General features: G+C 46.0%; 1 protein-coding gene across 7 annotated transcripts in view; it reads right to left on the reverse strand.

Annotated features, from left to right (window-relative positions):
* LOC146822318 (uncharacterized) overlaps positions 1 to 26173 on the reverse strand; it is a 389625-nt gene that overhangs the window by 190797 nt on the left and 172655 nt on the right. For all 7 annotated transcript variants that reach the window (XM_085613397.1, XM_085613396.1, XM_085613400.1 and 4 more), the window contains exon 8: positions 7216 to 7440. In XM_085613397.1, coding sequence (XP_085469523.1) covers positions 7216 to 7440 — 225 coding nt within the window. The remainder of the gene's footprint in view (positions 1 to 7215; positions 7441 to 26173) is intronic.

Raw genomic sequence — 26173 nt, forward strand, 5'->3', positions numbered from 1 at the left:
TACCCTTTCGGATCTCTAGGGGCAATCTCCGACCCCATCCTTACACTGGCCAAAACCTTCGACTTGTCACCAGTGGATGCCTTTTTGGTGCACACTGCATCTCCGGTCTTGTGTCCTGGCAAATTACTGTCAAAACACACTTCAGCCTTCAAACAGTCAAACTGCTTTCTCCAATAACGCCCTACCCTTTAAGTGGCATGAGGCTCCCTCCTTTGGTCTGTTTTTTGGGCTCTTTCTTTTTAGCCTTACCCCCCTCTTTACCCAGAAGAGGGGGCTAACCACCTTTCTTCTGGTCAACTCACAGGGACTACTTATGGACCCTGGTACAAACCAACTCATCGGCTGTCTTGCCCAGTTCTCTGGGGCTAGACAACAGAGTTCATCAAATGCTGATGTAACTTCTATGAGTGACAATCTGTCAATCTGTACTCCTTAGTCAAATTGTAGAGCCCTTTAAATGGGTCTACTTTTAATACACCAATCCAGTGCCTTAAGTTAGGTGTCGACAAAGTCCACTCATGTTTGTGTTGCCCCTTTTTGTGCTGTCCTAAGTTTCGGTCTGTACTCTCCAGGAGCGAGAGCAAACAACTGGACAAGTGTTGCCTTCATGTGTGGGTAGGATTCTGCTGCCTCATCTTCCAGTGTGAGCAGTCTATCGCTAGCAAGTACTGGTACTAACTCCCAGAGTGTTGGGCACCCACCTACTTCATCTTCAGAGCTCTCTCGTATGAGGCCAGCCTCTTGTCTATGTCATCCCCCTGGACATAACTAAGGATAATTATTTGGGCGACCTTAAATCAGGGGCACCCCTGTCACCACTCCAGTGACCATTCTGCTGCCACCATCTTCTTTGGGTTCTAACCCCAGTCTGGCACTCCTCTCCTCCAAGGCCAGTCTTCTCTCGGCCAAGGATAGGGCTCTTTCTTTCAGGTCCAGTGCTGTCAGGCTCTCCTACAGAGACCTACGGCTAGTGATGGAGCCTGCTCTTGAAGCCAGCCTTGGTGTGGTGTAAGGGGACAGGCTCCCTCCTGCTCCTCTCAGGATAGGGTTAGCATCGTCCAGCACATTATCTTCTTCCCCACAACTTGGGGCAATTTCCTCTCTGGGCATGGATGTACTCTGTTGGCCTCTTCCCGAGCTTTGGGGCCCTGATCAACTAATTATTCCTGCCTTTGGCTCCCATGTTTATTTTCCAGTCCTTACAGAAGACTCTCAGCTCATTCCTCTTGTATGAGGGAAGGTTGGTTATATCGACCTCCATGTTCCCTTGCTGAGAGAAGTGGCTTACAACAGCGGAAAATAAAGCAATCTAACAATGGAGCCGGTACCCATGCGCACATCCACTAATAGGAGGACTCATGATACTTCGTGACTAGAAAGGCGTCTAAGAAAAACAAGTTGCACATGTCTGAGCCCAACAATAGATCGCAGGAGTATGCACAGTATGTGCATCTACAACTACACATGCCACTAACCTACTTTTCCAACATTAAACCCTTTCCTTCTACATTAAGGAGAAGCCATTGACAAAAGGAAAAACATAAACACGCAGGCAGTGATAGATTAAACAGCATCCGGACTACTGATTCCTCCAGAAAAATCTCTTCAAGGTATTTGATGTTGTAATGTAATGTGGATATGTAGGGCGCGTTCTGTCACCCATGAGGGTACCAAGGCGTGGAGTAGATTAGTGCAGGCGTGTGGTGAGGCTGGGTCTGAATACAGGCGCTCTTTATGGACACGCAAGAAGGCAAATTGTATAGCCAGGTCCTTAGCTTCTTGCGGAATTCAAGAAGTGAGGAAGAGACACGATGTGCTAGGGGAAGTCGTTCCAGGATTTGGCAGCTAGGCAGGAGAATGATCGACCTGTTCTGCTTCTATGGATGCAGGATGTGTGTGTATGTGTGCAAGTGAGTAATGCGGAGTGTAGTGGTCTGGTGTGTTAATGGCAGTGAAGTCAGAGATTGAGGTATGCAGGTCCAGTTTTGTAAAGTGATTTGAAGGAGTCTATGGGAAGTTTGAACCGGTAGCGCTTTTGGGTGGGGAGCCAGTGGAACTCTTTGATGAGTGGTGCAAGTTTGGCGCGGTATGTCGAGGGAGAGTCTGGCCCCAGCGTTATGGATGGCTTGAAGTCTGTGAAGGTGATGGGTTGGGATTTCGGAGTAGCGCGCATTGTTGTAGTCCAATCTGCTTGTTATTAGGTCTTTGGTGATGGTATGCCTGGTGTCCAGTGGGAGCCACTTGAAGAATTTATGTAACATGCGGGGGATGTGGGAGCATAAGGAGGTGGCGGCGTTGACCTGGGATTTCAAGGTGAGGTTGGAGTCCAGGATGAGGCCTAGTTTCCTAGAGTGGTCGGTTGGGGTGGGTGTGGGTCCAAGATCGGCGGGCCACCAGGTGGAATCCCAAAGGTGACCTCTTCATCCCGAAGATCAACACTTAAGTTTTGTCTGTGTTGAGTTTGAGGCATTTTCTTTCATCCAGTTGGCCACGCTGGTCATGCATTGTTTGAAGTTTGTTTTGGTGGACATGGTGTCGTCTGAGGGGGGGAAATAATTAGCTGGTTGCGGTCGGCATCGGAGATGATGTTCATTTGAGAAGACCAACCAATGTCCCCTTTGAGCATTTCTATGATAGTTTAGCACTCCCTTCAACAAAGGCTATTCGCAGAAGAAGCACCGTTATGCTCTAGTACACAAGATGCCAAAAAAACATTTTCAGAAATTCAGGGCCCGGACAACTGATGCAAATAATCAGATTTTCATTGAAAGATGTAAAATGCAACGAAGAATAAAAAATATGCTATATCAATAAGTTCTCCCAAAAGAGGAAAGAAAGAGGAAAAAAAGAAGGCTCCTTATGAACACTGATACTGCAGATACTAATTTGATTTCTTATATACAGAAGTCCACAACTGATAAACTGCACATTGTGTTCCAAAAAGGACCAGCAGATGATGGGGAAAAAAAAGACATTTCAAAATCTGCTTCACACGTACCTGCATATGGCAGAACAAAAAGCGAGTACAAATATACATTGCACGTTCCCATGTGTTCATATATAATTCTAAAAGGTTTTCTTCAAAGCAGTATATGAATAAACTGGTTCAAAATACCTTTCATCTGCAAATGACCATTCTTTTTAGCCCTGCTGGAATGCGATATGACAACTGGAAATGTTATCCTGCTGGTTGGGATTAACTGGCGGCATCTTGTCCCCACCACCAAGATTCTACTGGACAACAATGCTTTGGAAGTTCATTTATTCCTTAAGGAATATGGCTATGCATCTGGGATCCTTCCCAGAGCTAAATTATTCAATTTTGATCCATACACGTATCTTTTGAGAGAGGTCGAATTGCCTTTGACTGGAGCATCAGATTTCACATTTATAAGTGTAAGTTCTCAAATGTTTTCAATCTTACTTAGTAGGTGAATTCTCTCATTTTCCAGCATCAATTGCACGCTCTTCCATTTACAGTGGGAGTGATACAGGGCTGACTGTGCATTGCACTAAAAAGCCGCCGCCACGTCCAAGCGTCCTAAAGAAACACGGTTTACTCAGGTGGGAACAATGCGCCCAGCACACTTGACAAGTCGAACTTGCATTTCCTTGACATTCATTTTCAAATCTAGCTGAGGGCACTGATGGGAAGGGGTGATCAATGGCATTGGGCAACAAATCGTTTATTTGGGTTTAATCATTACATTCATTTTCAAATGTCGCACATGGGTTCTGGGAGGAGCTAACATTTTTCGCCTCTGGTGAGTAGCGCCAGACGCTTTCTGAAAACGACAAATTAAACGCAAACTAACATCTTTACGAATCCAAATGCATTATGGGGATATGCGATTTAGAAATGCGACAAAACGCAGGAAAACACTTCAGAGAATTTTTTTTCTCACTATTCTATAGTTAGTTGGGTAAAAAGGGCCTTGTCAGCAGTTGTGACCCTACATGCAATATATATTGTATATCACGAGGTAACACTTACACCCTTTGACTAGTAACCATAAGTGGACCTAGTAACAAGTTTATGTTCGATATTAGAACGGTAACTATATCAGATGACTATTTCTATATATAGTTGGTTTCATTACCTTTATTATACATATAAGCCTGCAATTGCAGTATTAAAAAAGTGTCTAATTCCTAATTAGTAGTCTCTAGCCACCTGTAATAAGAAAATGACAGCTGCTCAACTGTAAAAAACTTATTACAGCCGAGTTGTGATCGAGCCAGCAGCCTAGGGCAAAGGTAGGTCATGGAACAACTTTTCAGCTTTAATTAAAACAATGAAAAGGAGAACAGGTGATCAGCAGTAGAGAGAAACTTATGGCAACATGTTTATTTGAGTAGCATAGTTCATTACAAGAAATATCTACGCATTTTACAACTCATTCAGATCTACAGGCCTTTTTGTTCTGATTTGCATAAAACTGATTTGAACACACAAATTAGTCATTTCATGGCACAGATTCGGTTTTTATCCTTCATGACTGTGACCATACCATCTCAAATATAAAGAAGCAAGACCCCAAGAATTGAAGAGGTTTGTGGGATGACTGATGGCGTGAGCATGTACTATAAGAAATAAAATACCTCCCACCGTGCATCATTAGGATACTGCAAGTCACTTCGAAATTCCACGAGCATGTAAAGGTACATGGACTTTGGCCAAGTTCCTGTATATGGGCATGGAATTCCTCTATGACTTGCAATATCCTTGTAGTGTATGGAAGGAGGTATTTTATTTCTTATAATACATGGTCACATGCCATCGTTCATCCCACAAACAACTTAAATTCTTGGGATACTTTATCCCTTACATTAGTTTGTCTGTCAATGATCACCCTGAACTCAAAATGGTGTCCGAATTCAATTAAAAATAGCACACTTTTTCCCTCTTGGAAAAGGTCTAAAGCCCCAAAGAGCAGCTTTAATATTCCTTTTTTTTATGATTCGGCAACAATTTTTGTTTCCCATTTGTCATACGCTTTTAAAAAGATAGAAATGCACTGCCTATATTGAGGGTTTTTTTAAAGGCAAGGTTTTTTTTTTTCAACGTAATCTAGAGCTTTTACTCTGTTTTGAGCCAGTTCTGAGATCCTGCAAGGAGTCAGGACTATTCAATGCTTATGAAGTTAATGAAGCCAACCTGGATAGAAAACAGTAAAATGTTATCCCATGCAATGCCAGAGGCGTTTTTTTAAAGTTTTTTCTTTAGGGAGTTTTATATAGCGCAAAGTTGACCCTGTATCGGGTATCAGAGCGCTTTACATAGCACCAGTTGCGTTAGTGGCTCATTGCTTACACTCCAGGATGTGTGTGTGGTGGGACAGGAAGAGAAGCCAAAACGGTCACCGACCGCAAACAGATGTCCAGCGGCATTGCTGCGGAAGCTTCTGCGCATAGTGCGAAGGCGCAGTCGGTCCTTTCCCCATAGTATTTTGAGTGCCTTCCTACTCAGCTGTTGGGCCACCGGACTCTTTCTCCGCTTTTCTTCTCTTTGGGCTTGCACCGCATCTTCTGAATTATCAGGCAGAGCGCAGACTTCACTTTGAACATAAAGCAGTCTGGACCAGGTTGTGAACTGCCCAAGTTAAACTGGTCAAGAGTGAGTCAACTGGAAGAGAAGGACCCACTCAGGGCAGGACAGGAGTTACTCACAGGAGTGAGGAGATACTTTACCTTCAGTGGACTGACCTGAGGGAGGCTGCTTCGTTCCCCAACAGGGACACCTGCTTCTATTCCAGAGAGTCTCCTTAGCCCTACAGCGCAGAGACTGGATGGGCCGTGGAGCATACCTCCAGCCTCTTCATCCGTCCACCACTGCGCTGTATTCACTACGGACCATTTTCAGGAGACCGAATAGTAATTGTAGGACAGGGGAAATCAGATGATTGTTCCGCAAACAACCCACAGTCCTGCTGGCGGCTGGCAGAAGAATGTAGAAGTTGAGCATGGAGTGTACCAGCATAAGCAGCTGAAACTAACTGCATGGTAGAAATTAAACCACCAAAATGTTTGACACAAAGCCAAGTGCAAGGAAAAGGGGGGGGGGGGGGGGGGGACTGCAGTGCATGCACATGCAGTGGGAGGAGGGGTCAGGACTGCGTGCACGCGCTTGAGCAGCTATGGTACAGAATGAATGCGTAGCAGCTTATTACCCTGCCACTAGGGGGCAAAGTATCTTTAGCTGCGAACAAGAGTCATGACATGGTAGTGGAGTCGTGTTTGGAGAACAATGCAGAATGCAAGTGTCTATACACGAGTGCTGTGCCTATGCAGCAGTGCCATTATCTCCTTCCACTTGCAAAGCTAGGCTTATGTAATACTGCTTTCACTATGGTACCATAAGGCCTTTTAAGAGCGTGCGTGACATTTATCTAGCTTGGCGGGTTATGCGCCGGCTCTCGTGTAACAAGTGTTACCTCGGTCGTGAAGGGACGGACCTGCACAATTTTAACTACAGGCGGTAGGTTTTACAGAGGATCCTGTATGGTTATGATCATACGATGGGTAAGTAACCAATAGGGTAAATACCCCGGTGTAACCACCCCAGGCATGTGTGCCTTCTACAACTGACTATTCCACAACAAAGGTGACCAAGGAGGCGAAGATTTAGATGTCCATGACTGAACGGCATGTTTCAGCATGAGAACTGGCCACGGACCATTAGTTCTTAATGTATTTGTTTTACATCTACCGTCGTTGAACACAAGCGACAAAATAATACAATTCTTTGGATATGTTCCACTGTGTTAGGTGAAGGTTAATCCTCAGCCACCATAGCTCTATATTGCGTAAAGCTTCCCAGTTTGGGGGTAAACTGCGCAGCATTCCTGTAGATCAGGGATGTCTAATATAGTCCCAAAAGGGCAGATCACAGCCAGATGTTACACATGTATACAGTAAATGTCCTTTTTTTTTTTAAATATAAGGCCTTCTACTAAACCCATTTCCTCACTTCTCCGGTTCAATGCGAACTATACAAATGATTTCAAATCTAAATGAAACTCGAGTTAGAAAAGATGACCCCAAACCTCAGGCATGTATCGGGCCTCTTTGACCTTCGTTGGACACCTATACTCTAGTCGAACATCCCATAGGCTTGCCATCCTAGTCTTGGACGACTGTATCCTGTCCTGAAGGTTCCTCCCGCCCACAGGACCCTTGCAAGCTCTGCCCTGACGAACAGAAAACTCCGCTCACCAGATCTGTATTCGCACTCGAAGGAGCCGTCCATGAGGTACCTCGGTGGGCATCTCCTCTCCCTCATTGGCCGCTGTGGTGGTTGGTACACCTCGTCCTCATCGTCATCGTCAAAACACACAGGAATGATTTCTTCGACTTCCCCCAGAGATGCCTCCTGCTGTGAGGGGCTTTCTACGTAATCTTCAGGGTCAGTCACTGTGACTATATTTATGGATGCGAAATCTACCAAAAAAAAAAAAGACTTCAGTCACTGCGGGCAGCATGTGTGAGGAACTAACCACATAATGTACCAATTCTTTTGAATTTGCGATTATTACCGACATGTTTGTATGAAATAGGGAACAGACTGTAATACTTCCCTATTCCCAGATTAATAACATTGCATATTTATTTAACCTTACCAAAAAAAGGCTTTCGGCACAATCATTTGCCAGACCACTGAGCAACAGGTACCAACAAGTATTAGACACTGGAAAGGCATTAGGCACACCTCTGAGGCTCGTGCGCTGCGCTTCGCAGGCTTCCGGATTCCTTCTTATAGCCCTAACGACCCAGTCTAAGGCTGGCATCTTTCTATTGCTGAACCCTATCAATCCTCCAATGGCCTAACGAGAGGTGACACAGGAGAGAAACACGTCACCAGCAAAGGAGTGAAGTTAAAAAAATATATATACCCAGCACATTTTGTTTTCTGTATAAGATCAGTTTCCAAATGTAATCACCAAGTTTTATGTATGCGTTTAAAAATGTCACTTTCAACCACTGCCAAACTTAGTTACACACAGATATATGGAACACACACATGCTGCCAGGAGGCAACTTCAGACCACAGACCTCATGCACCATAGGCCACATTTCTAAAATGACCACAAACAATGGTCTTTCATTTCACTTAATACCAACTTTATTAGTTCCAGATATACATGACCATTTTACAAGGGCATAGCTTCTTTCCATCTGTATATGAATCTCATGCAGAGCAGACCTTAGTCAATGCAGTGAAACACACTGAACATGAAATATCTAAACGAGGTCTACAGAAAGCAATTCTGCTCTAGGAGGTAAGTGATCACGAGGTGCAAGTGAAGAAAACCAAAAAGAAAACACTTAATGCAATAAAAAAAAAAAAAGGCCGTAGTTTCACTGGATTTGCATAGATAAAGCAATTATATTAAATCAAGGTCTCCTCTACTTGATATACATATGTATATTTAGTACTAATCACCATCTTTGTCTAAGTATATGTAAAAAAGAAATGTAATGACACCTGGCAGAAGGGAAATGCTACTTACCAGTATGCATCGGTTCTTGGCATGTAGAGCTGCAGATCCACACACTAGCATTAGTAGATCGCCATCTGGTGTTGGGCTCGGATGCTTGCACCTTGTTGTGGTCTTGGAAGAAGTCTTTGTAGTCGCGAGATAGGTGACTCCTCCCTTGGACGATAGTGCGCATGGCCATCAACTCCATCCTTAGATTGTTTTTCGCCATGATGGGAAATTATGGAGTTAGTAGAAGAAACAGAGATGTCCATGTGTGTATATCTAAGTAAGATAGAACTGGAACAGATACAGGTCCCGGGGAGGTGGGTGGGTGTGTGTGGATCTGCAGCTCTACATGCCAAGAACAGATGCATACTAGCAAGTAGCATTTCCCGTTCGAGGCATATGAGCTGCAGATCACACACTAGCATAGACTATACAGCAGCATCTCCCCTAGCGGTGGTCACCTGTATCGGTTGCAGTAGTTTGAAATAAAGTTTTAAGGACAGCTTGGCCCACAGAAGCTTGTTGCTTTGCTTGCACGTCAACACAATAGTGTTTAGTGAAGGTGTGTGTTGTAGACCATGTGGCTGCCTTACAAATGTCTAAGGGAACGTTCCTTAAGAATGCCATGGAAGCCCCTAGTTTGCGTGTGGAATGCACTCTAGGGGGAACGGTTAATGTGCGTTTAGCTTTTTGGTAACATATTTGGATACATTTAACTATCCACCTTGCAATCCCAGATTTGGAGAAGGGGTTACTCTTATGTGGTGGAGAGAAAGCTACAAACAATTGTTTTGTTTTGCGAAAAGATTTACTTCTGTCAATGTAATAAAGAAGGGCTCTTTTAACATCTAAGGTGTGAAGAACCCTCTCCGCTACGGAGTCAGGGTTTGGAAAGAACACTGGTAACTCCACTGACTGTTAAAATGAAAAGGAGATATGACTTTTGGAAGGAATTTTGGATTTGTCCTGAGAACCACTTTGTTACGATTTAATTGTAAGAATGGTTCTTTTATGGTTAAAGCCTGGATGTCACTCACTCTGCTGAGAGATGTGATTGCAATAAGGAAAGCTACTTTCCATTTAAGGAACTGCAGTTCGCATTTATGTAGAGGTTCAAATGGAGGTCCCATGAGCCTAGTAAGAACAATGTTTAGATTCCACACCTGAGAGGGTGGTAATCTGGGAGGAATAATTCTTTTAAGTCCTTCCATGAAGGCTTTGATTGCAGGGACTCTATAAAGTGACAAGTGTTGTCTGTTTTGTAAGTAAGCCGCAGTGCAGACGTATGGATGAGTATGCGAAGTTACATCTTTGCAAATGTAGTAAGTAGCAAATGATGTTCTGGATGGAGGCATCCAGTGGGAGTATATGATTGTTGGTGCAGTAAATGGCAAATCCTTTCCATTTTGCAGCATAGCAAGCTCTAGTAGTAGGTCTTCTGGCTTCTTTGATAATGTTCATGCAGTCCGGTGGAAGGTTAAGGTAACCGAACTCTAGGACTTCAGGAGCCAGATCGCCAGATTCAGTTGACCTGGATCTGGATGTCTGATCTCTCCATGGTTCTGGGTTATTAAGGACGGGGAGAGACGTAGTTTTTTGTGTGGAACTAGTGAGAGTTTCAATAGTGTTGTGTACCATGGTTAGCGTGCCCATGTGGGAGGTACTAGGATCAGTTTGAGGGATTATTGCCTGAGCTTGTGTACCACTAGTGGAATCAGTGGGAGTGGCGGAAAAGAGTACGCAAATCTGCCTGACCAGTTCATCCATATCGCATTGCCTTTCGACTCCGGATGTGGAAACCTGGCGGCGAAGGTTGGGCATTTTGCGTTTTCGTGTGTGGCGAACAGATCTATGTCTGGTTGGCCCCACATTTGGAAAAAGGGTAATAGAACTTGGGGATGTAGCTCCCACTCCTGAATCTGTTGTGTCCGTCTACTTCACAGATCCGCAATCTGATTGTGAACTCCTGGAAGGTGTTCTGCAAGTAGGTATATGTTCTGAGGAATGGTCCATCTCCAAATGTTCTGTGCGAGCTGGGACAGCTGCAGAGAATGTGTGCCTCCTTGTTTTTGTATGTAATACATGGCTGTCATGTTGTCCATCCGGATGAGGACAGCCTTGTTCTGTACATGTAGATGGAAGGATTTTAGTGCTAGGAATACTGCCAGCAGTTCTAGGTGATTGATATGGAGCACTTTTTGTTGAGTGGTCCATTTGTCCTGAGTTGTGTGTCCGAGGAGATGGGCTCCCCATCCTGTGAGTGATGCGTCTGTCGTCAGCACTATCTGTGGAAGAGGCTCGAGGAACGGCCGCCCTTTGGACAAGTTTGTTATGTTCCACCACTGTAGAGAGCGATGTGTGCGGCTGTCCACCAACTCCAGATCTGTATGTTGTCCTTGAGCCTGGTTCCATTGACGCGCTAGTCATTCCTATAAGGGACGCATCTGAAGTCTCGCATAAGGCACAATGAAGATGCAAGATGCCATCATGCCTGTGAGCTGCATGAACACTCTGGCTGGAAGAGTGTGTTGGTCTTGAAATTTTGTGATAAGAGTTTGTATACTGGCTATCCTGGCTGGACTGGGATATGCTAGCGCTGTGGAGGTGTTTATTGTGGCTCCTAGATATTGGTGTATATGAGAGGGCTGGAGATGCGACTTGGTGTAGTTGATCGTGAACCCAAAGTTGTGTAACATTGGGATGGTTTGGTGAGTGTGTAGAACACATTGGTCGAATGACTTGTCTTTTATTAGCCAGTCGTCTAGATATGGGAAGACATGAATTTGTTGTCTTCTGAGATGTGCTGCTACTACCGCAAGACATTTTGTGAATACTCTGGGTGCGGTGGTCACTCCGAATAGAAGGACTCTGAACTGGTAGGGTTGTCCGTCCACTACAAACCTTAGGTACTTCCTGCGAGCAGGATGTATGGGAATGTGGAAGTAGGCGTCCTTGACATCTAGTGTGGCAAGGAAATCGCCTTGTTGCAGCAGCGGGAGCACTTGTTGAAAAGTGATCATATGGAAATAATCTGAGTGTATATACAGATTTAGGGGTCTGAGGTAGAGTATTGGTCTCAGAGTCTCGTCCTTTTTGGGTATTAGGAAGTACAGTAAGTAGACCCCTGTTCCTTGATGCTCTAAGGGAACTGGCTCTATTGCGTGCTTTTGAAGCAGTGAGAGAACCTCTTGCTTCAGGAGCGTAAGATGATCTGCGGTCATTGGACGCTGTTTGGGTGGTATGTGTGGGGGGTAGTTGTAAGTTCAAGGCAGTAACCATACTGGATAATTTGGCTTACCCACGTGTCTGTTGTGATGGAATTCCAGACAGGTAGGAACTGTGTTAATCTGCCCCCGACTGGAGTGGAATGGTCTGGGGGGATCGGAGGAAAGTCACTGTTTTGTGGCAGGGGAGGTGCGAGTGTTATTACCTCGACTTCTTCCTTTATTGTTGTTTCCTCTGTATCCGCCTCTAAAATATCCTCTAATGGGGGATGTTTGTGTAGTGGCTTTAAATGAAGATTAGGTGTCTGCGCCCATGTTTTTGGAGGCTCCTCTAAAGGAGTGACGAAAGGAGCCACGCGTTTGCGGAGACTGTAACGCTCCCATGGACTTAGCAGTCTCTGTGTCCTTCATTTTTTCAAGTGCAGTGTGCACAGCCGGGCCAAAAAGTTGTTCTTGGTTGAACGGCTGACTGAGTATGGTAGTCTGGACCTCCTGCTTAAAGCCTGAAATGCTTAGCCAGGCCTGTCGTCCAAGGAGTACACTGGTGTTGATTGATCTAGAGGCAGTGTCTGCTGCGTCAAGTGCACATTTAATTGACGCATTTGAAATTATCTTGCCCTCTTGGATAAGGTCATTTGCCTGGGTTTTATACTGGTCAGGCAGATGCTGTAATAGGTTTTCCAGCTGGTCATAATGTGCCCTGTCATATCGTGCCAGCAGTGCTTGTGTGTTGGCAATACGCCAGTGATTGGCTGCCTGTGCCGCTACCCTTTTGCCAGAAGCTTCCAGCAATTTGGATTCTTTATCAGGGGGTGGTGCATCCCCGGAGGTCTGGGAGTTGGCGCGCTTTCTAGCATTGGAAACTACTAGGGAATCCAAAAGCAACGTTCCCTTGATGCAAGTAGGATCTTCAGGGGCAGGCCTATATTTCTGATCTATTCTAGGGTTAAGAATGCTGGCACGTACAGGATCTTTAAACACTTCAGGGGCATGCTTAATGACTCCTTTGATCATTGGTGATATTTGCACTGACTTTTGGGATTGTTCAAATGTGTCTAAGAGGAAGTTTGCCTCTGGTGCGTCTGAGTGCATTGTGACAATGATAAACTGCAGCCCTATTCAATAATTGTCCAAACCCGATGTTATCATCTAGGGGAGATGGTTTTGAGGGATATGGCTGTGGGTCTGGGAGGTCTGGTAGATCTGTTGGGATAGGGTATTCCCAATCATCTTGTGGCGAGTCATCTGGATCCGTGAACCGGTCATTTGGACATCCGGGCCTTCGAAGATGTCCTATGGTTCCGGAGCCGATCTCTGCGCCATGATGCGTCGTCGAGCTCTTCGATCCCGAATAGTCTTCTTCGATCGAAAGGATGCGCAGGCTGGACAGCTGGACTCGTCGTGTTCAGGTGATAGGCACAGATTGCAGACCTTGTGATGGTCACTGTGCGGTAACTTTGCCCCACACTGGGGGCATTTCTTGAATGGCGTCCTTTCCATGAGCCGTAGGCCTTACGGCATGGATAGGCCCAGCGGCCCGCGTCGACGACCGGAATCGAGCCGATGAATTCGCGTTGAAGATGTTGGAAGTGAATCCGATGATTTTTGGGAAGTTTTGCGCTTCGAAAAAGTTTGAAATTGAGATTTCGAACCGGAGCGGAAAAGTTGCATCCAAACCCAATGGCGGAAAAAAAACAATCTAAGGATGGAGTCGATGCCCATGCGCACTATCGTCCAAGGGAGGAGTCACCTATCTCGTGACTACAAAGACTTCTTCCAAGACAACAAGCATCCGAGCCCAACACCAGATGGCGATCTACTAATGCTAGTGTGTGATCTGCAGCTCATATGCCTCGAACATTTTATTCCTAACAATAAGTCCACTGTGGCATTTAGAGACCCTATCAGGTGGTAGACGACCAGGACGATGTTCTGCTGTGTCGGCCACCTCAAGATCCTGCTCCACCCTGCTTGTTGCAGTACCATATGCTGGTCTTTGAACTCAACGTCCATTCATCCTCTTATGATCCTAGTAAGCTGTCCCCTGCTTGTAAGCTGTCCACTGCTTGAAATGGCAATGTGCGGCTAGAAAATGCACCCCACCCCCATTATGCACCAGTCACAAACAGACCAGGAACTGTCAGCACAACCTCTGGAAGCAAAATGAATACTTGGATCCTTTGAGAAGAAACATTTGTTGCCATCAATGCCCTATAGCAAGGTTCTCTCGGCAGAAACAAACAAGGATATATACAACCATTATTAAAGCTGTTTTCTAAACACAAGGCTGTTTCAGCCCCCGTGTTTCTTCAGCTGTTTTTACTACTCACTTCTCCTAAAAATGAACTTTTGAACTACTCTTATAGTAAACAGAAGGTGGTTATAGATTTCATTTTTAAAGCTAGACTAGCAACAGCACTGGACAACAATCCAGAATACTCAACGACAGACGTACTGATCACAGAAGGAAAATGCTATTTACCAGTATGCATCTGTTCTTGGCATGTAGAGCTGCAGAATCACATACTTGGGCATAGATCGCCATCTGGTGTTGGGCTCGGATGTTTGCAGTTTGTTGTTGTCTTGGAAGAAGTCTTTGTAGTCACGAGATAGGTGACTCCTCCCTTGGACAATAGTGCGCATGGGCATCGACTCCATCCTTAGATTGTTTTTCGCCATGAAGGGAAATGATGGAGTTTGTAAGAAACAGAAAAGATGTCCATGTGTAATGTATCTAAGTAAGATAACACTGGAACAGATAGAGGTACCGGGGAGGCGGGTGGGCGTACGTGATTCTGCAGCTCTATATGCCAAAAACAGATGCATACTGGTAAGTAGCATTTTCTGTTTGAGGCATATGAGCTGCAGAATTCATACTTGTGCTTAGACTGTAGAGCAGTACTCTCCCTTAGCGGTGGTCACCTGTATCTGTTGCAGTGGTCTGAAAAAGTGTTTTAAGAACAGCCTGGCCCACAGAAGCGTGTTTTGCCTGCACATCTACACAATAGTGTTTGGTGATGGTGTGTGGCGTAGACCATGTTGCTGCTTTACAAATGTCATCTAAGGGAATGTTTCCTAAGAATGCAATGGAAGCCCCTAGTTTGCGTGTTGAGTGCGCTCTAGGGGGAAATTGTTAATGTGCGTTTTGCTTTGAGGTAGCATATTTGAATACATTTGACTATCCACCTGGCAATTCCAGCTTTGGAAATGAGGTTTCATTTATGAGGTGGAGAGAAAGCTACAAACAGTTGGTTTGTCTTTCTAAAAGGTTTAGTTCTGTCACTGTGATATAGTATAGCTCTTTTGACATCAAGTGTGTGAAGAGCTCTCTCTGCTACAGAATCTGGTTTTGGAAAGAAAGCGGGTAATTCCACAGATTGATTAAGATGGAAAGCAGAGATTACTTTGGGAAGGAATTTTGGATTTGTTCTAAGAACCACTTTGTTATGATGTATTTGTAAGAATGGTTCTTGTGTGGTTAAAGCCTGGATCTCACTTACTCGTCAGAGAGGCGATTGCGACATGTAAGGAACAGCAGTTCGCATTTTTGTAGAGGTTCAAATGGAGGACCCATGAGCCTAGTAAGGACAATGTTTAAATTCCACACTGGAGAGGGCCCTTTAAGGCCTTCCATATATGCTTTGATGGCAGGTACCCTAAACAATGACTAATGTTGTCTGTTTTGTAGGTAAGCGGCCAGGGCAGCAAGATGTAGTCTTTTGGATGTGTATGCCAGATTACATCTTTGTAGATGCAGTAAATAGCAAATTATGTTTTGAATTGAAGCAAATCCCTTGGGTCAAAAAGGTTGTTATTGCAGTAAATGACAAATCTTTTCCATTTGGCTACATGGCAAGCTCTAGTAGTAGGGTGTCTAGCTTCTTTAACAATGTTCATACAGTCCGCTGCAAGGTTGAGGTAACCGAACTCTAGGACTTCAGGAGCCAGATTGCTAGGTTTAGTTGAACTGGATCTGGATGTCTTATCTCTCCATGGTTCTGTGTCAGAAGCTTTGGGTAGAGTAGTAGCTGTTGGTGTGGAACTACTGAGAGTTCCAGGAGTGTTGTGAACCATGGTTGCCGGGCCCATGTTGGAGCAACCAGGATCATCTTGAGAGACTGTTTGAGCTTGTGCACTACTAATGGAATGAGCTGGGGTGGCGGAAAAGCGTACGCAAATCTGCCTGACCAGTTCATCCATATCGCATTGCCTTTGAAGAATGGGTGTGGGTACCTGGCGGCGAAGGTTGGGCATTTTGCGTTTGCATGTGTGGCGAACAGATCTATGTCTGGGTGGCCCCACATCTGAAAAGACGGAAGAATAACTTGTGGATGAAGTTCCCATTCGTGGATGTGCTGTGTCTGAAGACTGACAGCAGGGAAAGAAATATCATGGGCCACGGATAGGCAATACTTGGAAGGGAAAATATCCGAACATTTTATGTTAAAATCCTGCCAAAATGGCCAATAATTCCCATACCTGGATTTCCTTCCCAATCGCTGGATAAGGAGAGAATTATTAAAGAAAAGGACTGGGATTAATCCATGTTATGAGAATGATAGGATTAAGAGGGTTATAATTGACCTAGAAGGGAAGTGCACCTGCAATATAGGGACAAAATTCAACATTTTGCACATTTTATTGGACTGTCTATATGTTCTCGATGCACGAAAACTGTGGCTACGTCCAATCTTCCTAAAATACGAGGTTAGGAAACGGGAACAGGCAGGAGATCTGCTATTAGAAATGCACGCCTTAGATGTAGCATGTGAATTAGGGAAGTTTATACTTGCAGTTAAAAAGGTTCTTAAAAATGTGTAGAGTAGACGTTGCAGCATTAGTATGGAAAATACACCAGTTTTTATGAATGTCATTTGGAATTTAAATAATTGCGAAATAGAATGTACTTCTTTTAGATGGATATTTAATATAGTGATAGTATTTTATTTGTTTGATAAAGTTATTTAACTGGAGCAGACTTTTTAAACAGTTGAGATGTATGATGCTTGGATGTTCGTTCTTGTTTAAAGACAAATGGTCTAAATAAACAATCTTCTTGACTGACTGAGCAGATCCGCAATCTGATTGTGTACCTCTGGAAGATGTTCTGCTAGAAGGTATATCATTTGTGGGATGGCCCATCTCCATATTTCTTGCGCTAGTTGAGAAAGCTGCAAAGAATGTGTTCCTCCTTGTTTTTGTATACAACACATTGCTGTCATATTGTCTATGCGGACAAGGACAGTTTTGTTGATGTGTTTGGAATGATTTTAATGCTAGAAAGATTGCTAGTAACCCCAGGTGATTGATGTGGAGCACTTTTTGTTGAAGGGTCCCCCTGAACTGTATGGTTTAAGTGATGGACTATCCAGCCGGTGACCGATGCGTCCGCTGTTAGCACTATCTGTGGAACTGGGTATAGGAACGGCCGCCCTTTGGAAAGGTTTGGTGTGTTCCACCACTGCAGAGAGCGATGAGTGCGGCTGTCCACCAACACCAGATCTGAAAGTTGACCTTGAGCCTGGCTCCACTGACGTGGTAAACATTCTTTTAAAGGGCGCATGTCAAGCCTTGCGTGAGGTACTATGAAAATGCAAGAAGCCATCATTCCCATTAGCTGCATAAACACTCGAGCTGGTAGTGTGTGTTGAGATTGAAATTTTGTTATGAGGGTTTGCATACTGGCTATTCTGAATGGATTGGGGTATGCAAGGGCTTTGGAAGTGTCTATTGTGGCCCCTAGATAGTGATGTATGTGGGACGGCTGAAGATGTGACTTGGTGAGGTTTATTGTGAACCCCAAGTCGTGAAGCAGGTGAATTGTTTGGTGAGTGTAGTGAACACACTGGCTGTATGACTTGGCTTTTATGAGCCAGTCTTCCAGGTATGGAAACACATGAATTTGTTGTCTTCGCAAATGGGCGGCTACTACTGCCAGGCACTATGTGAAGACTCTGGGTGCGGTGGTCACTCCGAATGGGAGGACTCTGAATTGATAGTGCTGACCGTCCACTATGAACCTTAGATATTTCCTGTGAGCAGGGTGTATAGGAATATGGAAGTAGGCGTTCTAGAGTGGCAGGGAAGTCGCCTTGCTGGAGCAGTGGGAGGAGATGTTGAAGGGTAACCATGTGAAAGTGGTCTGATTGTATATAGATATTCAGAGGTCTGAGGTCCAGTATTGGTCTGAGAGTACCGTCTTTTTTGGGGATGAGAAAGTAAAGGAAGTAAACCCCTGTGCCTTGATGCTGGAGGGGAACTGGTTCTATTGCATGCTTTTGCAGAAGTGAGAGAACATCCTGTTTGAGGAAAATTAGATGTTCCGTGGACATCAGACGTTGTTTGGGCGGTATGGGTGGGGGAGTTGCGGTAAGTTCCAGGCAGTAACCATACTGGATAATTTGTCTTAACCACCTGTCTGAGGTGATGGAGTTCCAGACAGGTAGGAACTGTGAGAGCCTTCCTCCGACTGGAGTGGAATGGTCTGGAGGGAGAGGAGGTAAGTCATTGTTTGGTAGTGGGGGAGGTTCGGTTGTTGTTACCTCTGCCTCTACCCTTATTATTTCCTCTGTACCCACCTCTAATATATACCTTGTTGGGGGATGTTTGTGTGGGACTTTTGTAGGAGGAGGAAGTAGTGTCTGTGCTAATGTTTTTGGATGCGCCCCTATAAAAGGAGCGACGAAAGGAACCTTGTGGTGTTTGAGATTGTAATGCTCTCGTAGATTTTGCAGTGTCTGATTTTTTTCATTTTCTCCAAAGCTGTATCCACAGCTGGGCCAAAGAGGTGTTCTTAAATCGAACGGCTGATTTAAGATAGTTGTTTGCACTTCTTGCTTAAAACCAGAATTGCGCAACCATGCATGTCTGCGAAGTAAGACACTGGTGTTAAGAGATCTAGATGAGGTATCTGCTGCATCGAGGGCATATTTGATGGATGAATTTGTAATTAACTTGGACCAGATCGTTGGCCTTGGCTTTGTATTGGTGTTAAGAGATCTAGATGAGGTATCTGCTGCATCGAGGGCACATTTGATGGATGAATTTGTAATTAACTTGGACCAGATCGTTGGCCTTGGCTTTGTATTGGTCAGGTAAATGTTGAATAAGATCTTCAAGCTCATCGTAGTGAGCCCTGTCATATCTGACAAGCAATGCTTGTGCATTAGCTATATTCTCCAGTGATTGGCTGCTTGGGAGGCAAATCGTTTGCCTGATGCATCTAGCAGTTTAGACTCCTTGTTTGGAGGTGGATCACCAGAGGTTTGGGAATTAGCACCTTTTCTTGCTTTGGACACTACCAAAGAATCTAAAGGGAGTGGTCCTTTAATGTAAATTGGATCGTTAGGGGCAGGTTTATACTGTTTATCAATCCAAGGATTGAGAATACTGGTCCTGACAGGTTCTTTAAATAGTGCATGTTTAATGACACCTTTAAGCATGGGCAATGTATGTATTGTTTTTTGTGACTGAGCAAATGTATCTAGGAGGAAGTCTTCGTCCATGGGAGGTGAATGTAGTTCAACGCCATGATATTGCACAGCCCTATTAATGAGCTGACTAAACCCTATATTGTCATCTGGGGGAGATGGCCTAGATGGGTATGCATCTGGATCAGGAAGGTCTGGGGGAAATGTGGGATTGTTGTAATCTTCCCATGTATCCTGTGGTGAAGTAGTGTCATCATCAGGGTCATCTAAGGGATCCTTATCCTGTCCACCCCGTCCCCTAGATCATCCTCATCCTGTGGTGGTAAGGGTGAGTATGGAGAGAGTCTAGGAGAGTGCATAGGAGAGTTTGTAGGAGACAAAGGTTTGGTAGGAAGAAAAGAAGAAGAGGGTCTTTGGGGTGAAGTTGCAAAGTCTTTTCTTCACAGTTACCTCAGGAGTGTTTGAGGTATCCGATTTCCTCTTCTTTGTTGGGAGACTGACAATATGGCCTGTTTTATGTCCACATGTAATATCTTTTGTTTCGGATCGATAGGATCTGGACGAAACAGTTCTTCCTGCTGGTTGTCTCCTTTCGGTGGCAATTTTTTCGGTTCTGAACGTGGTTTTGATTTGGGCTCTGGAGCAGTAGGAGGGGTCTTGTGCTTTGCTTTCGATGTCGAGTCGGAAATCTTCTTCGGATCCAAATGTTTTCGGTGTTTGTTCGGTTCGAGGCCTTATGGCCTTTCGGTGCCGAAGGGTTCAATACGGAGGCCTTTTTGGGTGTAACAGGAATAGGGTGTATCCCTGATTTGGGTACCAAAGGTGTTTTACGGGTACTAATATGCAGCTTACTCGGTCCCGAGCTGCCGGAAGGCTTTTACCTTTGTATTCGGAGCCGGGCCCGGAGGCGAGGCTTCTAAAGTTTTTGCTCATTCTTGACTAACGCCTTCAGGCGAAGTTTTGACCGGAGCATTCCGTTTATCTGATGGGCCAGGGCTATGGAAGTTTGTACTTACTTGTTGACCTGGAGTGATGTGGTCATCGGAGTCATCAGCTTCAGAGACTATGTCGAGCTCCTCCGAATCCTCTGCCTCTGGAACATAGGTGCCTTCGTCGAAGATGTCGTGATGCGCCGGTGTAGCCTGCTGAGCCATAACGTGTGGTCAAGCCCAGCGATCAACGATAGCCTTTTTGGATCAAAAAGAGGCGCAGGCCTGGCAATCCTTTTCCTCGTGTTCTAGTGAGAGGCAAAGGTTGCAAACCTTGTGGTGGTCACTGGGTGGAAATTTAGCTCCACACTAGGGGCATTTTTTAAATTGAGTCCCTTCAATTAGCCGTAGGCCCGAATGGCGCCGATCGGCCCAGTGGCCCGCGTCGACGACCGGAATCGAGGAATTTGAGGCTAGCGCGCTGAAGGGCACGCGAATGAAACAATACCATCGAGTGGTGATGGGCTGCGCGTCAAAAATGGTTGGAAACACGTAAGCTGTTTTCTGAAGCCTAGGGACACCCCTGAAACCTGGGCCTTGAGGATCCTGACCGATTGTGTCCCTACCTCCCCTAGCATCTCTACTTATATGGGCAGTTGTGGGTTTTCTTCATCCGGCCCCCTGTACAATCCGGACAGGGGTCTGCCCTCAAGAGGGGAGAGACCAACCTCACTAGTTTAAATGACCCTGGCTCAATGCTGCTGCCCACTTTGCGTTAGACGACCCGCAAAAAGACTTGAGGGGGAGGAGACGACTCTACCCTTTGGCTCAACCCTGCTATGGCCTGGCTTGATTCCGACCCAGGGTGGCCTGGGCAACAGGCAGTGAGGACCTTTGGAGCAGCAAGTTACATGTGACAGGCCTACGTGGTTGTGCTGAGATGGAGGGTAGACTGGAGATTGGGTCTAGAGGTGGTGACTCCAAAGAAATGAGAGGTGGGGCATAATCTGCACCCCAACTGGAGGAAACCCAACAGTGCCTGGACTGTGAGGGGAGAGTGGGCAAGCCTGCCCTGTGCCTGCATGTGGGGCGGCTCCTGATTGACAACTACTCACCGTGGACTTGGCGGATCACGTACCCAGCCCTGCAGATTGGTTTGTGGACGACTTGGTGGAAATCGGAGCAGCGATGGTGAAACCAAAGTGCGTGGGCCCTTCTCAAGCCAACAAGATGGACAATTATGCCGTCCCAAAGCCCACCAAAATCGTGGAGGATGGAGCGGCCGAGGAGCCCTCGCTGGCAGCTATAATGATAAGGAAGAGGTGTGGTGCCGCGGCCAGGGCGACTGACTCCGGAATCTGGGGATCACGGTTCGATCCCCGGCGCCAGATTTGCCCAGCACCATGTGACTCTGGGCAATAGCTTGCTTAATCTTCCCAACGGCCCCCAGCGCCTAGAGACCCTGACGGGTGATTGTTCGCGCTTTTCAAATGCGGATTATTATTATTATGGAGGCGATCAGAGATGTGAAGGGCTCACTAGAACCTAATATAGACTCTGCGTCAGTGGAGGTCACGCTGATTCGAGCAGACCTCTCCAAATTGAGTGACAAAGTCTCCACTTCTGAAACATTGCCCAGCTCCAGTCTACAACAAAGCGCCTAGAGTCACAGGTGCTCACACTGATGCAGCAGGCCTCGCACATGGGTGCAAGGCTTCAAGACCAGGAGGGCAGAGCAAGGAATAACATAAGGGTGGTGGAAGTCCCAGAGGGCTCCAGCGTCAACCTATATTCGTAGGACTTCATAGTGAACAAATTGCAGCCCAAAAGACAGTCGAAGTTTCTCTATAGAGAGCGTTAGAGCTCCAGTGCCCCCCCCCCCCCCCTCAAACCTGGGGCCCCACCTCGAACGATCATTGCAAGGATATTTCATTACAGTGACAGATGCCATTCTACAGGCAGCCAGAGCGAAGAGGGCAATACATTTTTAAAAAACCCTTATAAGATGTTTGCCGGGCTTTACTCTGCAAGTGCAATGACAAAGGAGAAGCTTAGAGTCTGTAAAAAAATAACTAAGAATAAGAGATATTAAATACAAGATACTTTTTCCTGCAAAGCTTTGGGTTATAGCGGAGGTAAAGACTTGGCACTTCATGTCCCCGGGAGAAGCCTGGGAGTGCCCGGAGCACAGTTGGCCAGAACAGAGACAGTACCGGGCCACAAACTGGGAGCAAGCAAAAGTAGCAAGGAAGGTGGAGCCTCGCAAAGTCAACAGACTACAGGGTCGCAAGAGGATAGTCTACAGACTGACATGGGGGCTCAAGGGATCTATATAGGTGGGGCCACCAAAGTAGTAAGAGTGAGTGGGGCTGATAATTGACCCCAAGGAGGGCTGCAATGGGGACATTATGACCGGGACATTGTGCTAATATAATCTGGAACTGCTGGTCATATGGTGGACCTCTGGGACTCACAGGGACGACAAATCGAATAGGGGCTTGGAAGGGGGAAATTGAGTGAGTTTTCTGATTCTCTTGTTGGGAAGAGCCTACCCTTTTTGAAGTTTAAGTAAAAGTCCGATTGGCCGCACTCTGCTCGTCCTACCAGCGTGTTACCCCAAAGCATTGTGGTCCATGAAGTAGCGTCGGCGAGTACGCCTATGCCAAAGTTTAAAGTGAAAATGAGTGTCACGTTAGCCATCCCTGGACACGTGTTTCGAGGTAGTTGCCTCTCGTCTGCAGGGAGTAGGTATGTGTGTGGGGTTGCTGCGTAGGCTGCCATAAAAAGTATTCTCAGGTAAAGTACCTCTCAAGGCGCACAGATAAGTTGAAGTTTAGTAAGGTTAGTTGATGGGTGACAGGTGCTCTGCAGTCTGGGTAGGTGGGGAAGTTGCATCCAGGTTAGCAGGGTATCAGGGAGGGGGAAATTGGGGCAGATCCATACTTGTTACAGGCAGACAACTCAGTGATAAAAGAATGTGCGAAGGGTGGGACAGGGACAAAGAGGGGAAGAGTTGGGGGTGGGGGTTACCTCCAACTCCTCCCCACTTGCAGCCAGATGTATCTGTAAAATGGGGAAATTCAGACTTCTGTACCAATGCCTAACTGTCTGATACAGTAAATGAGGATTTGGTCCTGGAACATGTACGGTCTAAATAGTAAGGTGAAACGCACAGTATCCTTGCAATTTATTAGTAAACATGCCCCAGACATCATCCTACTACAAGAAACACACCTCAGAGGAAATCAATGTAAAGCCTTAGATAGATATGGCTACACTCTGCTGGTGCATGCAAGGGATATACCACGGGCTCCAGGGGGTTAGGAGTATTATGTAGGAAAAATGTCCCTTTTATATCTATAATCGAGGAAGCTATGGACGAACCCAGTTTGTAGATACGGTGGCACTGAAAGGCCAATGGGAGGGCCAGACTATTAACCTCTGCTCAGTGTATGCTACACCAAGGTTGCAAGCCCCACGTTGGACACGTTGGGTTCTCTTATGCTTGAGCTCCCACAGGGGAGTTCGATTTGAGTGGGGGAAGAGGTGCGACATGAATGACGTGCTTTTAGTCGAGATGGATGTCCTGGGAGGTGTATCACCCGGAAGAAGGGCCGGGGCATTGGTAGATTTCCTTAGGACCATGGGGCTGTGCGAAGCATGGCGACATCATCCCAATCTTAAGCAATACACTCACCTGTACATGGCGCATGGGAGCCTCACACGTCTAGACTACCTGTTTACACACGCGCATGCCATGGAACGATTCAAGGAGGCTAAGCATGTGGCCCGGGGAATATTCATTCACTCCCAGATAAAGCAACGTTGGAGGGTTACCTGTGAGATTGTGTAATACCTTGGCGGATTGACCCATAGTATCTCCAGGATCCACAATTTAAGGACAGAGTCAGGAAATGCACTGACCACTTCTTTGCTGAGAACCAGGGATCAGTGGACTCCGGGTTGACGTTATCATAGTTATTTAAAACGGTATAAAGGGGCCATGCTCAGGCTCAGATTGGGGCTTCCAGAAAAGAACAGAAATTGAAATACATGACCCTTGATAGAGAGATTTTGAAGCTGGAGGCCCAGGTGGAAAGACAGAAGGGAATGCCTGGGGCGGTGGTACACCACCTCGGCCTACGTCAGAAAGAATTGAAGGAATTGCTGGAAGAGGAGGCCAGGGCATTAGAACTAGGAGACAAAGCCAGTAAACTGTTAGCGTGGTTGCATAGGCGCGAGATGGGTCCCAGAGATGCACAACGGCACAGGGATAGACATGTGACTGGGCGGGAGATCGCGGAGGCGTTTGCATCATATTATGAAAGACTATAAACATCTTCCCTGGGACATACAGAGTCAGACTGTTTTGATTTCCTTTGAGATATCACCCTACTGGGTCTGCCCGAAGTAGATAGGGAAAGAATGGAGGACAAATTGATGGCGGAAGAGATTAGCGCGGCTGCCCGAGCCCTGCAGTCGGGGAAGGTGACGGGGCCAAACTGTCTACCATTGAAGCTGTTCAAATGTATGCTCGATAGGACGGTGCTGCACCTTCTCACAATGTTCCAAGAAGCTAACCAGATCGGGGTTTGCCGTGGGACCAGCGGACTGCAATGATAGTTGTGATACCCAAAGAAGCCAAGCCCTCGACGCGTTTCGGGTCGTACCGGCCGATATCTTGCCTTAATTTTGAAGTGAAGGTATTGGCCAAGGTTCTAGCCCCGAGACGATGATTTTCTCTCTGGTACATACAGACCAGTCGGGTTTTATGCTGCAGAGGGGTACTAGACTCACTCTGCATAGACTATACGGGATCCTGCATGTAACGGAGTCAAGCTCTTCAAAGCCAGCGGCTCTCGTGTTCCTGGATGCCAGGATGGTTTTTGATAGCATTGAGTAGAACTACCTACGGGCGGTGCTAAGACGCATGGTGTTTGAAGTGTGGGTTATAGGTTGGATAAAATTACTATACAAACAACCACTGGCAAGGGTGCGGGCGGGTTAATTCAAACGTCTCTAACGAGTTTCCTTCACAGAAGGGGACGAGGCATGGTTGCCCCCTGTCGCCTTTTTTATTTGCCCTAGCCCGGAGCCTCTGGCTGCTTCAGTCCATCAGGACTCAATAATATGGGATATTCCAGTGGGTGAGGAGTGGGAAGAGCATATATCCTTACACAGATAATATTCTATTGTATGTCCACTGTCCAAGGAAGTCCATCGATAGAATTACGCAAATATTTAGCATTTTCGGAGACTTCTCAGGGTATCGCATTAACTGGGATAAATTCATATTGTTTCCGCTGACAGGGGAGCCTCCCCGATTAACATCAAGGTGCGAGGTCCAGTTAGTGTTGAATGGGTTTAAATAACGAGGGATAAATATAACAAGGAGCCCACAAGCATTTTATAATCACAACCTGCTATCTCAGTTGGAAAGATTTAAGAAAGATCCCCAGCGATGGAGGTCGCTGTCCTTGACACGGATGGGCCAGGCAGACTTATTTAAATTGATGACACTTCCACGTCTAATATACGTTCTGCAAAATGCCCGTTTCAAATTCTGACATAATTCTTCAGATCTATCGAGGCAGAGCTGCGATCACGGTTATAGAGTGGAGAGGCCTCGCTCGTAGCTCTGCACAAATTACAAAATGGTGTTTATGAGGGAGGACTGGGGAGCAGAGATGTAAAGTTGTACTACTGGGCCTCCCAACTGGTCCGGTGAATGCCTGGGCCTTTGGGAACATGCTGGACTAGCTTGCAAAGGTGACAGGCCTTGTATGGGAGCTAGGCACTACTTCTCTCTACTTCACAATGGGAATAAGACTCAGGGGCTACCAGCAGATACGTAAACGGTGGTTAAAATCTGGTGGGAAGCGACAAAATATCTGGGCTGGAAAGGCAGGCTGATGGCAATGACTCCCATGTGGGCCAGCGACCAACTTGAGAAGGTGAGCAGGTTGAAGGGTTTCAATAAATGGGAACATCTAGGTCTAGAAAAACTGAGGCATCTGGAGTAACCAGGCATATACGACGTTTGTGGTCCTCCAACAAGAATATGAAATGGGTCCTGGGGAGTGGTTGCGATATCTGCAGTTGGG

This window comes from Triturus cristatus, chromosome 6 (genome assembly GCF_964204655.1).
Source record: "Triturus cristatus chromosome 6, aTriCri1.1, whole genome shotgun sequence".
NCBI classification, from domain to species: domain Eukaryota; kingdom Metazoa; phylum Chordata; class Amphibia; order Caudata; family Salamandridae; genus Triturus; species Triturus cristatus.